Source organism: Fringilla coelebs, assembly GCF_963513975.1.
Source record: "Fringilla coelebs genome assembly, chromosome: 32".
NCBI classification, from domain to species: Eukaryota; Metazoa; Chordata; class Aves; order Passeriformes; family Fringillidae; genus Fringilla; species Fringilla coelebs.
This window is the reverse complement of record NC_140058.1, coordinates 1,588,928-1,602,993: the sequence shown is the minus strand read 5'-3', so window position 1 is coordinate 1,602,993 and position 14,066 is coordinate 1,588,928. Positions and strand designations below refer to the sequence as shown.

General features: G+C 64.7%; 2 protein-coding genes across 2 annotated transcripts; one reads left to right on the top strand and one right to left on the bottom strand.

Moving 5' to 3' along the window:
• Positions 1-4: 4 nt before the first annotated feature.
• On the bottom strand, positions 5-10,780 carry GET3 (guided entry of tail-anchored proteins factor 3, ATPase; the record flags this gene model as incomplete). Its single annotated transcript, XM_084223842.1, has 7 exons — positions 5-70; positions 1,526-1,723; positions 5,053-5,160; positions 6,017-6,167; positions 7,803-7,951; positions 9,273-9,420; positions 10,614-10,780. Coding segments are annotated over 7 exons (987 nt in total), but the record flags the coding sequence as incomplete, so codon positions are not given.
• A 246-nt stretch (positions 10,781-11,026) lies between these two features.
• On the top strand, positions 11,027-13,500 carry TRIR (telomerase RNA component interacting RNase). The gene is made up of 3 exons (XM_084223876.1): positions 11,027-11,302; positions 11,627-11,704; positions 13,260-13,500. Exons 1-3 carry the CDS (start codon positions 11,048-11,050, stop codon positions 13,365-13,367), a joined length of 441 nt encoding a protein of 146 aa, XP_084080002.1. The 5' UTR covers positions 11,027-11,047; the 3' UTR covers positions 13,368-13,500.
• Positions 13,501-14,066: the final 566 nt, after the last annotated feature.

Genomic DNA, 14,066 nt, shown 5'->3' with positions numbered 1-14,066 from the left:
CCCCCCCCCGCACCTCGTGGGGCAGCAGCGGCAGCTTCACGATGTGGAAATCCTCGTACAGGTCCTCCATCTGGGGGGGGACCCCAAAAATGGACCTGAGACCCCCAAAATTCACCCTGAGACCCCCAAATCCACCCCAAAACCCACCCCGGGATGTGGAAATCCTCGTACAGGTCCTCCATCTGGGGGGGGACCCCAAAAATGTACCTGAGACCGCCAAATGTACCCCAAAATACACCCAGGGACCCCCAGAATGCACCCCGGGATGTGGAAATCCTCGTACAGGTCCTCCATCTGGGGGGGGACCCCAAAAATGTACCTGAGACCCCCCAAATCCACCCCAAAATACACCCAGGGACCCCCAAAATACATCCTGGGACCCCCAAAATCCTTCCCAAAATGCACCTGAGACCCCCAAATCCACCCCAAAATCCATGCCGGGATTCCTGAATCCACCCCGGGACCCCCAAAATCCACCCAGGGACCCCCAAATTCCACCCCGGAACCCCCAAAATCCACCCTGGGCCCCCCCCCCATGTTCGAAATTCCCCGCCCCCCTCCCGGTTCTGGCTCCTCCCTCAACCTGGGCGGGGCCAAACCAATAAAAACCGAACCCCCCCCCAAAAAACCCCCAATAAAAATCGAAAAACCCCAGTAAAACCCCCAAAAACCCAATAAAAAACCCAATAAACCCTCTGGAACCTCCTTCCCCCTCCCCACACCCCCAGGTGAGTTACCTGTCCACTTAAAGCCCTTTTTAACCCCTTTTTCACCCCTTTCCACCCCCCAGGTGTGCTCACCTGCTCCAGGTGTGTGCCCTAACCCCCTTTTAACCCCTCTTTCGCCCCTTTTAACCCCTTTTTAGCCCCTTTTAACCCCTTTTTAGCCCCTTTTAACCCCTTGTTAGCCCCATTTCACCCCTTTTTAGCCCCTTAAACCCCTTTTTAGCCCCTTTTAACCCCCTTTTAAGCCCCTTTTCCCCCCCTCTCTCGCCCCTTCCACCCCCCAGGTGGGCTCACCTGGTCCAGGTACTTGCCCTAAACTCCTTTTTAGCCCCTTTTCACCCCCTTTTAACCCCTCCACCCCCCAGGTGCGCTCCCCTGCTCCAGGTACTTCCCCTAATCCCCTTTTTAGCCCCATTTCACCCCTTTTTAGCCCCTTAAACCCCTTTTTAGCCCCTTTTAACCCCTTTTTAGCCCCTTTTCACCCCCTTTTAACCCCTCTCTCACCCCCAGGTGCGCTCACCTGGTCCAGGTACTTGCCCTAACCCCCTTTTAACCCCTCTTTCGCCCATTTTAACCCCTTTTTAGCCCCTTTTAACCCCTTTTTAGCCCCTTTTCACCCCCTTTTAACCCCTTCCACCCCCCAGGCGGGCTCACCTGGTCCAGGTACTTGCCCTTTTAACCCCTTTTTAGCTCCTTTTAACCCCTTTTTAGCCCTTTTCACCCCCTTTTAACCCCATTTCACCCCCTTTTAACCCCTTTTCACCCCCTTTTAACCCCTCCCCACCCCCAGGCGGGCTCACCTGGTCCAGGTACTTGGCCTGGATCTTGTGGCGCGCCTCGCACATGCGGCAGGGCCGCAGCGGGTCGGGGAACACCAGCTGGTTGACCACGATGTTGTGCGTGTCGATGCGGCACTTGGCCAGCTCCTGGATCAGCCGCTCCGTCTCGTAGAGCGACAGGAACTCGGCGATGCACACGCAGATGAAGGTGGTCTGCTCCTGGGGGGGACATGGGGACATTGGGGACATCATTGGGGACATCATTGGGGTCATTGGGGACACCGACAGAGGGACAGGACAGCCAGAGATACAGGGACACAGGGACACAGCGACAGGAACTCGGCGATGCACACGCAGATGAAGGTGGTCTGCTCCTGGGGGGGACATGGGGACAGCGTTGGGGACATCATCAGGGTCATTGGGGACAGCACTGGGGTCATTGGGGACAGTGGGGACAGCAGGGACTGCAGGGACACAGGGATAGCAGGGACAGAGCGACAGGAACTCGGCGATGCAGACGCAGATGAAGGTGGTCTGCTCCTGGGGACAGTGATGGGGACATTGGGGACAGCCTTGGGGACAGCATTGGGGTCATTGGGGACACCGACAGAGGGACAGGACAGCCAGAGATACAGGGACACAGGGACACAGGGACAGGAACTCGGCGATGCACACGCAGATGAAGGTGGTCTGCTCCTGGGGACAGTGGGGACAGTGTTGGGGACATTGGGGACATCATCGGGGTCATTGGGGACACCAACAGAGGGACAGCACAGCCAGAGATACAAGGACAGAGCGACAGGAACTCGGCGATGCACACGCAGATGAAGGTGGTCTGCTCCTGGGGACAGTGATGGGGACATTGGGGACAGCGTTGGGGACAGCATCGGGGTCATTGGGGACACAGGGACACAGGGATAGCAGAGACACAGGGACAGGAACTCGGCGATGCACACGCAGATGAAGGTGGTCTGCTCCTGGGGGGGACATGGGGACATTGGGGACAGCGTTGGGGACATCATTGGGGTCACTGGGGACAGCACTGGGGTCATTGGGGACAGCAGGGATAGCAGGGACACAGGGACACAGCGACAGGAACTCGGCGATGCACACACAGATGAACGTGGTCTGCTCCTAGGGACATGGGGACAGCGTTGGGGACATGGGGATAGCCTTGGGGACATCATCAGGGTCATTGGGGACAGCATTGGGGACATTGGGGACAGCAGGGACACAGGGATAGCAGGGACAGAGCGACAGGAACTGGGCGATGCACACGCAGATGAAGGTGGTCTGCTCCTGGGGGGACATGGGGACATTGGGGACAGCGTTGGGGACATCATCAGGGTCATTGGGGACAGCAGGGACACAGGGATAGCAGGGACACAGAGACAGGAACTCGGCGATGCACACGCAGATGAAGGTGGTCTGCTCCTGGGGACATGGGGACAGTGTTGGGGACATCATCGGGGTCACTGGGGACATCATCGGGGTCACTGGGGACATCATCAGGGTCATTGGGACAGCAGGGACACAGGGATAGCAGGGACAGAGCGACAGGAACTCGGCGATGCACACGCAGATGAAGGTGGTCTGCTCCTGGGGACAGTGATGGGGACATTGGGGACAGCGTTGGGGATATGGGGACAGCCTTGGGGACAGCATCGGGGTCATTGGGGACACCACTGCAGTCATTGGGGACACCGACAGAGGGACAGCACAGCCAGGGACACAGGGACACAGGGACAGGAACTCGGCGATGCACACGCAGATGAAGGTGGTCTGCTCCTGGGGACAGTGATGGGGACATTGGGGACAGCGTTGGGGACATCCCTGGGGACACAGGGTGACACCACAGGCAGCGGTGCAAGGACACAGGGACACCAGGGCAGAACACACAGGGACAGGGCTCGAAGGGGTCCCTGTCCCCACCCCTGTCCCCATCTCTGTCCCTGTCCCCACCCTTGTCCCCACCCCTGCCCTCAGAGTGCTCGTGCCTTATCCCCGTCCCCATCTCTGTCACTCTCCCCATCTTTATTGCTGTCCCCATCCCCATCCCTGCCCCGAGGGCTCCCTGTCCCCATCCCTGTCCCCATCCCTGTCCCCATCCCTGCCCCGAGGGCTCCCTGTCCCCCTGTCTGTCCCCACCCCTGTCCCCATCCCTGTCCCCCTGTCCGTCCCTGTCCCCATCCCTGCCCCGAGGGCTCCCTGTCCCCCTGTCTGTCCCCATCCTTGTCCCCATCCCTGTCCCCCTGACTGTCCCTGTCCCCATCTCTATCCCTGCCCTGAGGGCTCCCTGTCCCCATCCCTGTCCCCCTGTCCATCCCTGTCCCTGTCTGTCCCCCGGGCTTTATTCCCCTCAGGAATGTGCCTGGACTGGCTCAGCCCGCATTCCCCCCATCCCCCCGTACCCCCCATTCCCCCATCCCCCCATTCCCCCCATCCCCCCATTCCTCCCAGTCCCTCCCAGAGCCCCCCCAGTGCCCCCCACTCCCTCCCAGTGCTCCCAGTTCTTCCAATCCCCCTGATTCCCCCCATCCCCCCATGCCCCTCATCCCCCCTGTGCCCCCCGTCCCCCCATTCCCCCCATCCCCTCATTCCCCCCATCCCCCCCAGTGCCCCCCGTTCCCCCCATATCCCCCCCAGCCCCCCCCAGTGCCCCCCATATCCCCCATTTCCCCCCACTCACCGGGTCCTTGAACTGCTCGCTGACCGAGCGGATCCCCCATCCCCCCATGCCCCTCATATCCCCCCCATTCCCCCCATCCCCCCCATCCCCTCACCCTCCCCCAGCCCCCCCAGTGCCCCCCATCCCCCCATATCCCCCCCAGCCCCCCCATCACCCCCCATATCCCCCCAGCCCCCTCCTCACCGGGTCCTTGAACTGCTCGCTGACCGAGCGGATCAGCCCACTCCCCTCACCCTCCCCCACACCCCCATCCCCCCATCCCCCCCATCCCTCCCCATCCCCCCCCAGTGCCCCCCATATCCCCCCCAGTGCCCCCAGCCCCCCGCTCACTGGGTCCTTGAACTGCTCGCTGACCGAGCGGATCCCCCATCCCCCCATTCCCTCATTCCCCCCATCCCCCCCAGTGCCCCCCGTTCCCCCCATTCCCCCCGTGCCCCCCTCAGTGCCCCCCATATCCCCCCCATATCCCCCTCCCCGCTCACCGGGTCCTTGAACTGCTCGCTGACCGAGCGGATCCCCCATCCCCCTCATTCCCTCCCTCCCCTCATTCCCCCCATCCCCCCCAGTGCCCCCCATCCCCCCCATCCCCCCCAGTGCCCCCCATCCCCCCCATCCCCCCCAGTGCCCCCCAGCCCCCCATATCCCCCCATATTTTCCCCCCTCCCCACTCACCGGGTCCTTGAACTGCTCGCTGACCGAGCGGATCCCCCATCCCCCCATTCCCCCCCATCCCCTCACCCTCCCCCATCCCCCCATCCCCCCCATCCCCCCCATCCCCCCATCCCCCCCGTGCCCCCCAGCCCCCCCAGTGCCCCCCAGCCCCCCATATCCCCCCCATGCCCCCCAGCCCCCCGCTCACCGGGTCCTTGAACTGCTCGCTGACCGAGCGGATCACCGGCAGCGTCTCCTCCAGCTTGGACGCCAGCTGGTCGGCGTTCATGTCCCCCAGCCCCAGCATGTTACACATCTGGGGGCAGGGGGCTGTGAGACCCCTCCCCACGGCCCCCAGACCCAATTCCCCCTGCCACAGACCCCCCAGACCCAAATCCCCCTGCCACAGACCCCCCAGGAGCCCCCAGACCCAAATCCCACCCCCAGGAACCGCCCCAGTCCCAATCCCCACCCCCAGGAACCCCCCCAGCCCCAGCATGTTACACATCTGGGGGGCAGGGGGCTGTGAGACCCCTCCCCACAGCCCCCAGACCCAAATCCCGCCCCCAGGAACCCCCCCAGCCCCAGCATGTTACACATCTGGGGGGCAGGGGGCTGTGAGACCCCTCCCCACAGCCCCCAGACCCAAATCCCCTCCCCCCAGAGCCCCCAGACCCAAAACCCCCTGCCACAGACCACCCGGGAGCCCCCAGACCCAAACACACCCCCAGGAACCGCCCCAGCCCCAATCCCCACCCCCAGGAACCCCCCCAGCCCCAGCATGTTATACATCTGGGGGGCAGGGGGCTGTGAGATCCCTCCCCACAGCCCCCAGACCCAAATCCCACCCCCAGGAATCCCCCCGGAGCCCCCAGACCCAATTCCCCCTGCCACAGACCCACCCCAGCCCCAGCATGTTACACATCTGGGGGGAAGGGGTTGTGAGACCCCTCCCCACAGCCCCCAGACCTAAATACCCTCCCCCCAGAGCCCCCAGACCCAAAACCCCCTGCCACAGACCCCCCGGGAGCCCCCAGACCCAATTCCCGCCCCCAGGAACCCCTCAGAAACTCCCAAGACCCAAATCCCCTCCATCCTGTGACTCCCCCAGCCCCAAATCCCCCCTGAGGACCCCCAAATCCCCCTCGGGACCCCCCGGGACCCCTCCCCACCTGGGAGATGAAGGGGCTGATCTGGTTCTTGATCTGCATCAGCCGCCCCAGGCCCCTCTCCACGATGGTGGGGAAGTTGAGCAGGCGCAGCGTGTGCCCGGTGGGCGCCGTGTCGAAGACCACCACCGAGAAATTCATCCCCTTCACCAGCCTGGGGGGCAGGGGGGGTCAGCAGGGGCTGGGACCCCTCCCCACACCCCCAGGTGAGTGTTACCTGTCTACTCAAACCCCTCCTGAGCCCCCCAAATCCCCCTCCCCACGCCCCCAGGTGAGCGTTACCTTTCACCATTCATCCTCTTCACCAGCCTGGGGAGGTGGGGGGGGTCAGCAGGGGCTGGGACCCCTCCCCAGGGGCCTGGGACCCCTCCCCATGCTGCCAGGTGAGCGTTACCTGTCTGAATCCTCGGTCTGAGCCCCCCAAATTCCAGCCCACACACCCCCAGGTGAGCGTTACCTTTCACCATTCATCCCCTTCACCAGCCTGGGGGGCAGGGGGGATCAGCAGGGGCTGGGACCCCTCCCCAGGGGGCTGAGACCCCTCCCCACGCCCCCAGGTGAGAGTCACCTGTCCACTCAAGCCCCTCCTGAGCCCCCCACCCCCCCAAGTGAGTGTTACCTGTCCGAATCCTCGGTCTGAGCCCCCCAAACTGCCCCCCACACCTCCAGGTGAACGTTACCTGTCCAGATCCTTGGCCTAAAGTTCTTTTTAACCCCCAAATCCCACCCCACACACCCAGGTGAGCCCAGGTGAGCCAGGTGTGCCCAGGTGAGCCCAGGTGTGCCCAGGTGTCTCACCTCATGACCTCGGCGTAGCTCATGGCCTCGTCGATGCCGGGGAAGGCGCTCATGGCCCCGCCCAGCCCAGGTGATCCCCCCCAGCCCAGGTGTGCCCAGGTGAGCCCAGGTGAGCCCAGGTGTGCCCAGGTGAGCCAGGTGTGCCCAGGTGTCTCACCTCATGACCTCGGCGTAGCTCATGGCCTCGTCGATGCCGGGGAAGGCGCTCATGGCCCAGGTGATCCCCCCAGCCCAGGTGATCCCAGGTGAATTCCCCCATCCCAGGTGTGCCCAGGTGTGCCCAGGTGAGCCCAGGTGTGCCCAGGTGAGCCCAGGTGTGCCCAGGTGAGCCCAGGTGTCTCACCTCATGACCTCGGCGTAGCTCATGGCCTCGTCGATGCCGGGGAAGGCGCTCATGGCCCAGCCCAGCCCAGGTGATCCCCCCAGCCCAGGTGAGCTCAGGTGAGTCCCCCCAGCCCAGGTGTGCCCAGGTGTGCCCAGGTGTCTCACCTCATGACCTCGGCGTAGCTCATGGCCTCGTCGATGCCGGGGAAGGCGCTCATGGCCCAGGTGATCCCCCCAGCCCAGGTGATCCCAGGTGAATTCCCCCATCCCAGGTGTGCCCAGGTGTGCCCAGGTGTGCCCAGGTGTCTCACCTCATGACCTCGGCGTAGCTCATGGCCTCGTCGATGCCGGGGAAGGCGCTCATGGCTCAGGTGATCCCAGGTGATCCCACCCATCCCAGGTGTGCCCAGGTGTGCCCAGGTGAGCCCAGGTGTGCCCAGGTGTCTCACCTCATGACCTCGGCGTAGCTCATGGCCTCGTCGATGCCGGGGAAGGCGCTCATGGCCCAGGTGATCCCAGGTGAGTTCCCCCATCCCAGGTGTGCCCAGGTGTGCCCAGGTGAGCCCAGGTGTGCCCAGGTGATCCCAGGTGTGCCCAGGTGTGCCCAGGTGATCCCAGGTGATCCCAGGTGATCCCAGGTGTGCCCAGGTGAGCCCAGGTGTCTCACCTCATGACCTCGGCGTAGCTCATGGCCTCGTCGATGCCGGGGAAGGCGCTCATGGCCTCCTGCATCATCTTCTTGCCCATGCTCAGCACGTTGTCCTCCTCGAAGAACTCGTCGGGCAGCTCGGCCACGCCCAGGCTGGGGTCGATCTCCTGTGGGGAGGGGGCTTGGGGAGGGGGCTCCGCCCGCCAGGGGGGGTTTGGGGAGTTTGGGGGGGTTTGGGGGGGGTTTTGGGGGAGTTTTGGGGGGTTTTGGGGCCTTTTGGTGTTTGTTGTTCTCCTAATTAATTTTATTTTTTTTTTCCTGTGCTTTATGGAACCATCTTTAGGATCCTCCAGGACGCCCCAAGACCCCTCTGGGACCCCCCAAGACCCCCCTAGGACCCCCCAAGGCCCCCCCAAGATCCCTCCAGACCCTCCAGAATGCCCCAAGAACCTGCTGGGACCCCCCAGAGCCCCCCAGGACCCGCCCAGGATACCCGTGGGACCCCTGCAGATCCTCCAGGACCCCCAAGACCTCTTTGAGACCCTCCAGGACCCCCCTGGGACCCCCCAAGACCCCCCTGGGACCCTCAAATCCCCCCTCCACACCCCAAATCCCCCCCCAAGACCCTCAAATCCTCCCCTGGGACCCCCAAATCCTCCCTCCGCACCCCTAATTCCCCTCCTGGGACCCCAAATCTCCCCCCAGGACCCCTAAAACCCCCCGGGACCCCCAAATCCTCCCCTGGGACCTCCAAATCCTCCCCCAGGACCCCCAAATCCCCCCTCCACACCCCAATTTTCCCCCCAAGACCCCCAAACTTCCCCCTGGAACCCCCAAATCCTTCCCTGGGACCCCCAAATCCCCCCTCCCCACCCCAAACCCCCCCTGGGACCCCCTAATCTCCCCCCAGGCCCCCCCAAATCCCCTCCAAGACCCCCTAATCCTTCCCCAAGACCCCCAAATCTCCACCCAGGACCACCTAATCTCCCTCCAGGACCCCCAAACCCCCCCAGGACCCCCCAACTCCCCCCAGGACCCCCAAATCCCCCCCTAGGACCCCCTAATCCCCCCCAGGACCCCCAAATCCCCTCCCAGACCCCCAAATCTCCCCCCAGGACCCCCCAAGTCCCCCCCCAGAACCCCCAAATCCTCCTTCAAGACCCCCTAATCTCCCCCCAGGACCCTCAAACCCCCCCCAAACCCCCCCCAGGACCCCCAAATCCCCTCCAAGACCCCCTAATCTCCCTCCAGGACCCCCCAACCCCCCCTAGACCCCCCCCCAGACCCCCCAAATCCCCCCCAGGACCCTCAAAACCCCCCCAGGACCCCCCAAACCCCCCCCCAGGACCCCCCAACTCCCCCCCCAGACCCCCCAGCCCCCCCCCAAACCCCCCCCAGGACCCCCCAAATCCCCTCCAAGACCCTCAAAACCCCCCCAGGACCCCCCAAATCCCCCCCCAGACCCCCCCAATCCCCCCCCAGACCCACCATGGCGAACAGGTTGTCGTAGCCGGTGACCTTGGTGGGCACCTTGGAGAATTTCTGGTCGAAGGCGTCCGAGATGTTGTGGGCAGGGTCGGTGGAGATGATGAGCACGCTCTCCCTCACCCGGGACAGCTGCACGGCCAGGCTGCAGCTGGGGGGAAAATGGGGGGTCCTGGGGGGATCCTGGGGGGATCCTGGGGGTCCCAGACCGGGGTGAGCCCCCCCAGAGCCCCCCAGGTCGGTGGAGATGATGAGCACGCTCTCCCTCACCCGGGACAGCTGCACGGCCAGGCTGCAGCTGGGGGGGAAATGGGGGGCTGAGGGGGATCCTGGGGGTCCCAGATCGGGATCAGCCCCCCCAGAGCCCCCCAGGTCGGTGGAGATGATGAGCACGCTCTCCCTCACCCGGGACAGCTGCACGGCCAGGCTGCAGCTGGGGGGAGAAATGGGGGGCTGAGGGGGTCCTGGGGGGGATCCTGGGGGTCCCAGATCGGGGTCAGCCCCCACAGGGTCAGATCCCCCCGGAAAAGAGGATTTGGGGGGGTTTTGGGGGGTCCCAAGGGGGTCCCGAATCGGGATCAGCCCCCACGGGGTCAGATTCCCCTAGAAAAGAGAATTTGGGGGGGGTCCCAAGGGGATCTGGGGGGTCCCGGATCAGGATCGACCCTCACGGGGTGAGATCCCCCCATGAAAGGGGTTTGGGGAGTTCTGGGGGGGTCCCAAGGGGTCCCAAAGGGGTCCCAGATCGGGATCGGCCCCCACAGTGTCAGACCCCCCCAGGGAAGGGGATTTGGGGGGGTTTTGGGGGGTCCCAAGGGGGTCCTGGATCGGGATCGGCACCCCCGGGGTCAGATTCCCCTAGAAAAGGGAATTTGGGGGGTCCCGGGGGGTCCCAAGGGGGTCTGGGGGGTCCCGGATCAGGATCAGCCCCCACGGGGTCCGATTCCCCTAGAAAAGGGGATTTGGGGGCTCCCCGGGGTCCCGCCGTGATCCCGGGGTCCCGGTCCCGGTAACCCCCCCGGTCCCGGTACCGCACCCCGATCCCGGTATCTCACCCAGATCCGGTGATCCCGTCCCGGCCCCGGTATCCCACTCCGATCCCGGTACCCCCCGTGATCCCGGTACCCCACCCCGCTGCCGGTATCCCATTCCCGGTATCCCACCCCGGTCCCGGTATCCCGATCCCGGTGATCCCGTCCCGTTCCTCCCGCCCCATCCCAATCGGGTAATCCCACCCCGACCTCATCATCCCATTCCGATCCCGTTATCCCACCCCGATCGCCGTTCCTGCCGTCCGGTGCCGCTCCCGGTGCCGCTCCCGGTGCCGCTCCCGGTGCCGCTCACCTGCACGTGGTCTTGCCCACGCCGCCCTTGCCGCCCACGAAGATCCACTTGAGGCTGCGCTGCTCGATGATGTTCGCCAGCGTCGGCTCCAGCGGCTCCACGTCGGGCGCGTCCTCGAACTCCTCGGGGCCCTCGGCCGCCCACCCGCCCGCCGCCGCCGCCGCCATCTTCCCCGCGCCGCCGTCCGCCGCGCGCTGATTGGCCGCCGCGCCGCCGCGCCCTCCCTTCTTCCGCTTCCCATTGGTCGCCTCGCCCGTCAATCCTCGCGGAGGGCGGGGCGAAGCGGCGGGAGACCCCGCGCGTTGCCGGGCAACGCCGCCCCGCCGGCGGGGAGCGCGTGACGTCATCGAGCGGCGCCGCCCGCGCCGCCGCCGCCGCCGCCGCGGTCGCGCTGATGTCATCGGGCGGCGCCGGCGGCGGTGGCGGCGGACAAGATGGCGGCGCGCGGTGAGGACCGGGAGGCTCCGGAGGCGCCTTCGCCGCCCCCGCCGGGCCCGGGCGGCGGCGTCAACGTGTTCGCCAACGACGGCAGCTTCCTGGAGCTCTTCAAGCGCAAGATGGAGGCGGAGGAGCAGCAGCGGGAGCGCGAGGCGGCGGCGGCGGCGGAGGCGTCCGGTGGCGGCGGCGCTACCGGCGCGCAGCGCGGCGGGGCCGACGGCGCGAAGAGGAGCGGCGGCGCGCTCAGCTTCGTAAGGACGCGGCGGCCCGGCCCGAACGCGTGAGGGCGGCACGGCCCCGGTGCCGCTCCCGGTGCCGCTCCCGGTGCCGCTCCCGGTGCCGCTCCCGGTGCCGCTCCCGGGGCCGTTCCCGGTGCCGCTCCCGGTGTCGCTCCCGGGACTCCGGTACCGCTCGGCAGCAGCCCCGCCCGTCCCGGTGGCTCCGCGCTCGGTGCGGTTCTTCCCCTGCCGAGCCCCGGTACCGGTACCGGGGGGGTCGGGGCGGGCCGGGGGTCACGGCGGGCCCCTCCCGCCGCCGCCGCCGCCGGTAACGGGGCAGGTGTGTCCCTTCCCCAGGTGGGGCGGCGGCGGGGCGGCAACAAGCTGGCCCTGAAAACCGGAGTGGTGGCCAAGAAGCAGAAAACGGACGAGGAGGTGGGGACGGGACCGGGGGGGGACCGGGGGGGGGATTGGGGTAACGGGAGGGGGTTTGGGGGTAACGGGAGGGGAATTTGGGGGTACCGGGAGGGGATTCAGGGGGACCGGGAGGGGAATTGGGGGGACCGGGGGAGGATTCGGGGGTACCGGGGGGGGATTGGGGGGACCGGGAGGGATTTGGGGGGTCCTGGGAAGGAAATTTGGGGGTCCGGGGGAGATTCGGGGGTCCCAGGTGGAAATTTGGGGGTCCCGGGGCAATTTGGGGGTCCCGGGAGGAGATTTGGGGTGAGGAGGGGGAAATTGGGGGTCCCTGGGGGGATTGAGGTACCAGGAGGGGAATTTGGGGCGTCCTGGAGGAATTTGGGGGTCCTGGAAGGGAAATTTGGGGTGAGGAGGGGGAAATTGGGGGTCCCAAGGGGGATTTGGGGGTCCCGGGGTGGGGCGGGGGATTTTTGGGGTGATTTTGGGGTGATTTTGGGGTGATTTTGGGACAGTTTTGGGGTGATTTGAGGCCGTTTTAAGGTGATTTTGGGATTTTTCTGGGGCTGATTTTTGGGGTGATTTGGGGTCATCCTGGGGCCATTTTTGGGGTGATTTTGGGGTAATTTTGGGGTGATTTTGGAGCCATTTTTGGGGTGATTTTGGGGCTCTTTTGGGGCCTTTTTTTGTGACAGTTTTGGAGTTATTTTGGGGCGATTTGGGGCCATTCTTGGGGTGACTTTGGGGCCATTCCAGGGCCATTTTTAGGACAGTTCTGGGGTGACTTTGGGCTGATTTTTGGGGTGATTCTGGGCTGATCCGGGGCTGTTCTGGGGCCATTTTTGGGCCGATTTTGGGGGCGATTTTGGGCTGATCCAGGGCCATTCCGGGGCCAATTTTGGGGTGACTTTGGGCTGATTTTTGGGGTGATTTGGGGCCGTTCCTGGGCCATCTTTGGGCTGATTTTTGGGGCATTTTTGGGCTGATTTTTGGGGTGACTTTGGGCTGATTTTTGGGGCGATTCTGGGCTGGTCAAGGGCCGTTCCAGGGCCATTTTTGGGGTGACTTTGGGCTGATTTTTGGGCTGATTCTGGGCTGATTTTTGGGGCGATTTTGGGCCGTTTTTGGGGTGACTTTGGGCTGATCCGGGGCCGTTCTGGGGCCGGTTTTGGGGTGACTTTGGGCTGATTTTTGGGCTGACTTTGGGGCGATTCTGGGCTGATTTTTGGGGTGATTTTAGGGTGTTTTTGGAGCGATTTTGGGCTGATTTTTGGGCTCATTCTGGGCTGACTTTTGGGGTGATTATAGGGTGATTTTGGGGTGACTTTGGGCTGGTTTTGGGGTGATTTTGGGGCTCATTCTGGGCTGATTTTTTGGGTGACTTTGGCCTGATTTTGGGCTGATTCTGGGCTGATTTTTGGGCTGATTTTAGGCTGATTTTGGGGCGATTCTGGGCTGATTTTTGGGGTGACTTTGGGCTGATTTTGGGCTCATTCTGGGCTGATTTTTGGGCTCATTCTGGGCTGACTTTTGGGGTGATTTTAGGGTGACTTTGGGCTGATTTTTGGGGCAGGTGCTGACGAGTAAAGGCGACGCCTGGGCCAAGTACCTGGCGGAGGTGCAGAAGTACAAAGCTCACCAGTGCAGCGACGACGACAAGACGAGACCCCTGGTCAAATAACCCCGGCCCCCCCCCCCCAAAAAAACACCCCCAAAACCCCGCGGGGGGGCCCCAAACCCGGCCAAACCCACCTGCTGAAACAGGCCACGCCCCCTCCCAAAATGACCGCTGGGGCGGGGCTGCTGGCCACGCCCACCCCCAAATATTGAATTAAATCGCGCTGATCCCCCCCCCAAAAAAAGAACAACGGTGGGGGGGGGTCCTGGCCTCGCCCACCCCCCCAAAATACGGAATTAAACAGCTCTGACCCCCCCACCCCAAATTTACCTGTGCGATGGGGGCGTGGCCTGAACGCGGCCACGCCCCTTCCCCACCCCGCGTTTTACAGTGGGGACCCCCCCCCAAAATCCCCAAACCCCCCTCGAGGGGGGGTCCCGCCCCCCCAGACCCCCCTGTAAATACCCAGGGAAAGGGAGGGCCCCGCCCCTTTTGTGGGGGCCCCGCCCCTTTTCTATCGCCCCGCCCCCAGCTGGATTTGATTGGCAGCGCTGCCTCCCCCTGCCCCTCCCCCCCCCCAGCCGCGTTTTGGGGGAATTTTGGGGGGGTTTGGGGGGGGCGGCGCGGAATTAAAGAGCTCTGAGGTTTCTGAGGCGCTGGGCGGATTTTTTTGGGGGGTATTTGGGGAGTTTTGGGGGGTCTGGGGGGGTTTGGGGGGTCTGGGGAGGGGGAGGGCCCCCCTCGGTGTCACCTCTGTCCCCC

Excerpts from the sequence above, each read along its gene's own strand:
- TRIR (XM_084223876.1), top strand. The coding sequence starts at position 11,048 with ATGGCGGCGCGCGGTGAGGACCGGGAGGCTCCGGAGGCGCCTTCGCCG. Across the intron at positions 11,303-11,626 it reads GCGGCGGCGCGCTCAGCTTC|GTGGGGCGGCGGCGGGGCGG; the intron begins GTAAGGACGCGG and ends TCCCTTCCCCAG. Across the intron at positions 11,705-13,259 it reads AGCAGAAAACGGACGAGGAG|GTGCTGACGAGTAAAGGCGA; the intron begins GTGGGGACGGGA and ends TTTTTGGGGCAG.